This window comes from Chrysochloris asiatica, unplaced genomic scaffold, assembly GCF_000296735.1.
Source record: "Chrysochloris asiatica unplaced genomic scaffold, ChrAsi1.0 scaffold00209, whole genome shotgun sequence".
Lineage (NCBI taxonomy): Eukaryota > Metazoa > Chordata > Mammalia > Afrosoricida > Chrysochloridae > Chrysochloris > Chrysochloris asiatica.
This window is the reverse complement of record NW_006408727.1, coordinates 2,885,359-2,891,064: the sequence shown is the minus strand read 5'-3', so window position 1 is coordinate 2,891,064 and position 5,706 is coordinate 2,885,359. Positions and strand designations below refer to the sequence as shown.

The window sequence follows — 5,706 nt, the reverse complement described above, 5'->3', positions numbered from 1 at the left end:
ACAGTCAGGAAAGCCATTCTCTTTGAGTATAGCTGGACAAAAGTCTCTGGTCATCTTTGGCATTAGTTGAGAAGAAAGGTGTGGATGTATATCTGTCTTTCAATCCATTCAACAAAGTATGACACATTGCTATAAACTCCAGGCCCCAGGACTTTGGAAAAGCAGACGGAGCCCCATGAAGTTAAACCAAATAAAGTCCACTGTCCTCCAGGTCGCTCACAAACAAGAGGCCCGCCGCTGTCACCCTGCAACGAATAAACATAGTCAATGGTATTTCAGAGTCCGAATAGTGACCAGATTATCCTGAGGATACAATAAAGCCAAATCTAACTCCACCAACTTGATGGGAAATTCCAACAAAGTTTCTATTGCCGGGATGTGGAAGGACCATGCTGTTTACTGTATAAATGGACCTTTCAAATGAACCCTTTAAACTCGGATCTTTGAGAGGACGGCAGAGGTTTGGGAAAGGGACTGTGTTCTTTCTATGAAATCAGAAGACATTTTTCAGTATTTCCTGCCCTTATCAAAATATGCCAGAAAATATTAAAAATGTTTTATGACATTTAAATGTATCAGATTTGATAATAATTTACCTCACTCTTTAAGTCTGATTCATCTTATAAATGTAAAAACCACCAGAAACAAAGCATTCACAGATTTTTCTCCCTACTAAACATATTAAACAAATGTTTTATAATAAATTCTTAGGTTTTAATATATTTTTTTTAACTTTTTTTTCTGAACTGAATGACAGTTTCCCCCAAACAGATGAGTCCCACATTCAACAAATCACATACTTTGTGTCGTTACAGTGATTGCAATTCACTCGATGTACCATCAGCTAGTGGTATTTACCTCTATTCACTTTAACTACTGCACTCCTCCCTGTATCTCCCACTATCTTCATTCACTTTGAAATATTTTGAATATTTTTGCTAGGTGAATGAATGCAAGAAGGATGACACACTCACTTCAGAGTCCCGTATTACATTTCTTGGGGGCAATGGTGGTTCAGTGTGGAATTCTCACCCTGCATGCAGGAGATCCTGGAGCACTGTAGCTCTGCAGGATAAACAACATTGGTGGTTCGAGCCCATCAGATGCACCTTGGGAAAATATGAGGCTTTCTGCTCCCACAAAGAATTTCAAGCCTTGGAAACCTTACAATGGGTAACTATGAGTTGGAACCTACTCAACAGCCACTTAACAACAACATGCAAGAGATCCAGGTTTGATTACCAGCATGTTCAGCCACTTGAACATGGCTTAAGTTGCTATGATGTTGAAAAGTTTTAGCAGAGCTTCCAGACTAAGAAGAAAGGCCTGGTAATTTAATGCCAGAAATCAGCCAATGAAAACTCTAGCAGTCACAACAGTCCAATCCATAACCAATCAGAAAGAGAGCACAGGGTCAGGTAGTATGCTATTCTGTTGTGCACCAGATCACCCTGCGTTGTGTAACCAAATGATAGACAGTTTGAATCCCTATGCATGGACCAACTTGTGGTACCTAACAACAACAACATTGTGTTTCTTACTAGCTCTTAGGACTTTTGAGTTAGTTTATTTGGATGGAAATAGCACTTACAATAATGTGTTATGTTTATATATGGCCTATATTTAGGAGTCCTGGTGTGGCGCTGTGGGATAAAGCACTAGACCGCAAGGTCGGTTGAACCACAAGGTCAGTGGTTCAAACTCATTAGGTGTTCCTTGGAAACCCTATATAGGGTCGCTATGAGTCGGAACCGATCTAAGGCCCCTAACAACAACAAAAACATAGTTTATTTTAGCAAGATTTTTATCCTTGATATTTAAGTTTAGGCAGTACAGTGAAGTTTCATTCAGCTCTTTCCCCAAATTATAATCAATAATAAGACATTATTTTACAGATAGTAATGCTTACTCTGAAAAAAAAAAAATCAGAGTTGTTTAGAGAGGTATATTCTGCACCGCTTAAAAAGAAAGGTTGAATCTTGAAAAATAGGAAGTTCATATATGATTCACTGTGGAACGGTCCAAATCCTCCATGGCCCCAAACAGTTTTAAACTCGAAAATATAGCTATGGTTTTTCCAGTGGGTTATTTTGGAAAATAGTATCAATCATGTTTATTGATAGTCTTCTATTTCCATGTATTACCGCACTTAATCCTTACCACCCCTCTAAGTTGTTGTTGTTGTATGCTCTTGAGTCGGATCTGACCCATAGTGACCCTGTATAGGTTTTCTGAGGAGTGGCTGATGAGTTTGAACTACCAACCTTGCAATTAAAACGGACTTTGCAGTTCAGTGTACTAACCCACAGCGCCACACCAGGACTCCTATGAGGTGCTAATTCTATAATTATACCCATTTTGTAAATAATGAAACTGAAGTACAGGTTAACTATTTTGTTCACAAACAGAGTGAAGATGTGAACTCAAAACAATCTAGTGCCAAGACTGGCAATAACTATTAGGTTATCCTGCTTCTTAGGAATGCTAGTCAATATTACTGCTATTAAAGAATAATTTAATTCTAGATTGGGTGATATATTTTTGTAGAAAGGATGCTCTTTATATGTATAACTTGCTGTGAACTAAGCTTGAATATAAAGAACACTGGTGGAGCAGTGGTTAAGTGCTTGGCTGCTAATTGAAAGGTCAGGGATTTGAACTCACAATAGCTCCACAGGAGAAAAGACCTGATGATCTGCTCCCACAGAGATTACAGCCTATTAACCCCAGCGGTGCAGCAACCCTACTCTGTCTCTTGGGGTTGGAATCTGTTAGAAGGCACACCATAGCACAACAAGCCTAAATGTAAACAGGTCTTTAAAGGAGTTGATGTTATTCCACATTAAAGGCTAGCTGAATTAATTTTTTTTTTAATCTACTGGAAGCAGTTTTATTAGACATGTCTCATATACTCAAGTTGGTTTTGTTTTTGTTGTTGTTTTTTCATCTATTCTTAAAAACTAAGACACTCAGTTATTTAATTGATCCACTTACTATGCCAGGAAATGATTAAACGGGACAAATTTAGCATTTGGCCTACACATACAGATCAGAAAATTAGCCACATAATTATTTACCATGGACTCTTTGCAAAGTTCTATGCTGGTGTTTGCACAGAGGAAGAAGGGACTATTTTTGTCCTGGAAGAACCAAAAATCAGCTTGGGTAGTAAGAACAACGCTACACAAAAGGAAAATTTTAGGTTGTAAGAAAGGCTTCAAAGGAATCAGTAATTACCTCCAGGTGAAGACAAATGTTTACATGTCAACCTGATATGTAAATTTTGAACTATACCAAGTGAGACAATGTATTAGGTAGAAAACAAATGAAGAGGAAGCAATTCAAAATGAAAAGCAGAAAAGGTAAACAGAATACAGCTAAGGTACAATCTGTCTGGCTCTGTCTCTTTGGGGCTGTTTTTCCTCTTTGCAATATTGGGCTGTAGGCCAAAGTTTACGTTTGGTGTTAGAATCAATCCCCACGATTTATAGGTCATGACAAAGGGGCAGTGGTTTTCAATGTGTGCTTTTGATGCAAATGAAGCCAATGTATGTAATAGAGATTCTCATGTACAATCTTGCTTTGGACCCAGTAAAAACTGCTTTGTTTGTTTCAGGTTTTGTTTTGTTTCCCACCTGGGGATGTGTCAGGGAACAGCCGGGATACATTTAAGATACCCAGGAGGGCAGAATTCCCACTATTGTAAAAGGTGTTGCTAAGTGCCATGGAGTCTGTTCCAACTCATAGTGACCTGACAGAGTTTCCAAGGAGCAACTGGTGGGTTTGAACCACCAACCTTGTGGTTAGCAGTCCAGTGCTTATTCTACAGCACCACCCCAGGACTCCTTATAGAAGTTGACAGGCCCTAACTTGATAGCACTTAACAATAAAAACAATTCCTATTGTCAAAACCAGTTGCCACCAAGTTGATTTTGACCCATGGTAACCTCATGCACTTCAGAGTAGACCTGTGCTCCAAAGGGTTTGCAATGGCTGATTTCTTAGGAACAGATCACCAGGCCTTTCTTCTGAGGTGCCTCTGAGTGTACTCAAACCTCCAAACTTCCAGATCTCAATCAAGCATGTGAAGTGCTTGCATCACCCAGGGACTTCCTATAAGGAATTGTGAACATGTCCATGTCTGTGTCTACAGTTCCCTTTCAAAGAATTACCTTTATATTTCCCTTCTTTTTAAGTAATTACCAAGAGATCATTTAAAATGTCAAAAGATGTTGGGAGAAGGAAGAAACAGACGCACATTTCATACAGATGTGTGAGAGATAAAGACTTTGGCATACAGTAACTAATTTAATCCTTAAATAAAAACCACAAACAACCATGAAAATTAGACAGAATTAGATCCATTTTACCCATAAGAAAAATGTCAGGATGCTAGAGAACTTAGCCCAGGTTACAGTATTCTTATTCACAGAGATGGTATCCAACCCAGTTCTTTTGGGCTACAAACCCCCTAGTCCAGTTTTCACACCATATCATCTTCTAATATACTTTTCATGACTTGTAAAATCGAATCTAGGATTCTAGCAGAGAAGACAAGGACTCCTCTACCACTGTGGGATGACTTGTGACCATGCTGTAGGGAAAAAGGGGGGTCCCTCATGAACTCCAAGGAACTGCCCAAGAAACCATCCCTTGACTATTGTCAGCCCTCTGATTTGCCCATTCTGAAACTGATCATCAAAAATATCATTTAATTGTGATGGACTAGTGGTAAAGCAAAAACTAGCTTCCATCAAGTTCATTCCAATCGTGGCAACCCTCCTTGGAAAAAGAATAATATTCAATGAGTGTTTATGAATTAAAAATCATGATACTGCGAGTGTTGTGACCAGGAATCTTGAGTGTCTATAAGTTGGACTCAGTGACATTGGAGGACATGTTGTCATTTAAATGAGGATGCAGACAACAGCAGCATGGTCACTCCTGAGACAGAGGTCGTCCATCTCACAGGCTGGCCTTCAGTGCCCTCATTCTGATGACTGATGACATTTCCTGGCTTCCCTCTGCTTCCTGGGATGGCCTGCTAGAAGTCTTGGTTACCACTAGCTCCCCTCAGAGAGCCCCATTTGTCTGAGCCATTAGAGTGATCAAGAGAGACAGATTAGACCTTTAACTTCCTCCCACTGCTTCACACACAGTAGTGGAAAAACTGAATCCAACCCAAGTGAAGGGCACAGGAGCAGTTAAGAGGATTACAGGGGTTCTATGTGAAGAAAAACACAACAAATAGCTAAACATTTGGTAATAAAAGCATTGCTAATAATGAGTTTATGTAGACCCAAGGGAATTTTTGCCGACCTGAATTTCCTTGCTTATCCCAGAAAGTAACTTACCATGCATGAGTCCACTGTACCAGTCTCATAGCCAGCACATATCATCCGAGTGGTGATGGTCTTCATGTCAAAATAGGATTGGCACTGTTCCAGAGAAATAATGCGCACTTCTCCCTCTTGCAGCTTAAAAGGCACTGGATTAAAAGCAAAAGAAAATACATGCATATATGTGTAGGTGTGAGAGTCTCTCTCTTTCTCCACAGATTGTTGTTGTTAAGTGCCATCAAGGCGGTTCTGACTCATAGCGGCCCTGTATAGTGTTTCTGAGGAGCAACTGGTAAGCTTGAACCGCCAACCTTGCAGTTTAAACCCACTTTGCAGTCCAGCACATTATCCTGCAATGCCACAACAG

The 5,706-nt window shown here is 39.7% G+C and overlaps 1 protein-coding gene across 1 annotated transcript in view; it reads right to left on the bottom strand.

Annotated features, from left to right (window-relative positions):
* Window positions 1-5,706, bottom strand: part of CORIN (corin, serine peptidase) — a 342,333-nt gene continuing 336,627 nt past the window's right edge. Inside the window, exons 19-20 of the mRNA XM_006872676.1 lie at window positions 5,355-5,488; window positions 1-245 (exon numbers count right to left, since the gene is read on the bottom strand). Of these exons, the coding sequence (XP_006872738.1) occupies window positions 63-245; window positions 5,355-5,488 (317 nt within the window). The 3' untranslated portion in view covers window positions 1-62. The remainder of the gene's footprint in view (window positions 246-5,354; window positions 5,489-5,706) is intronic.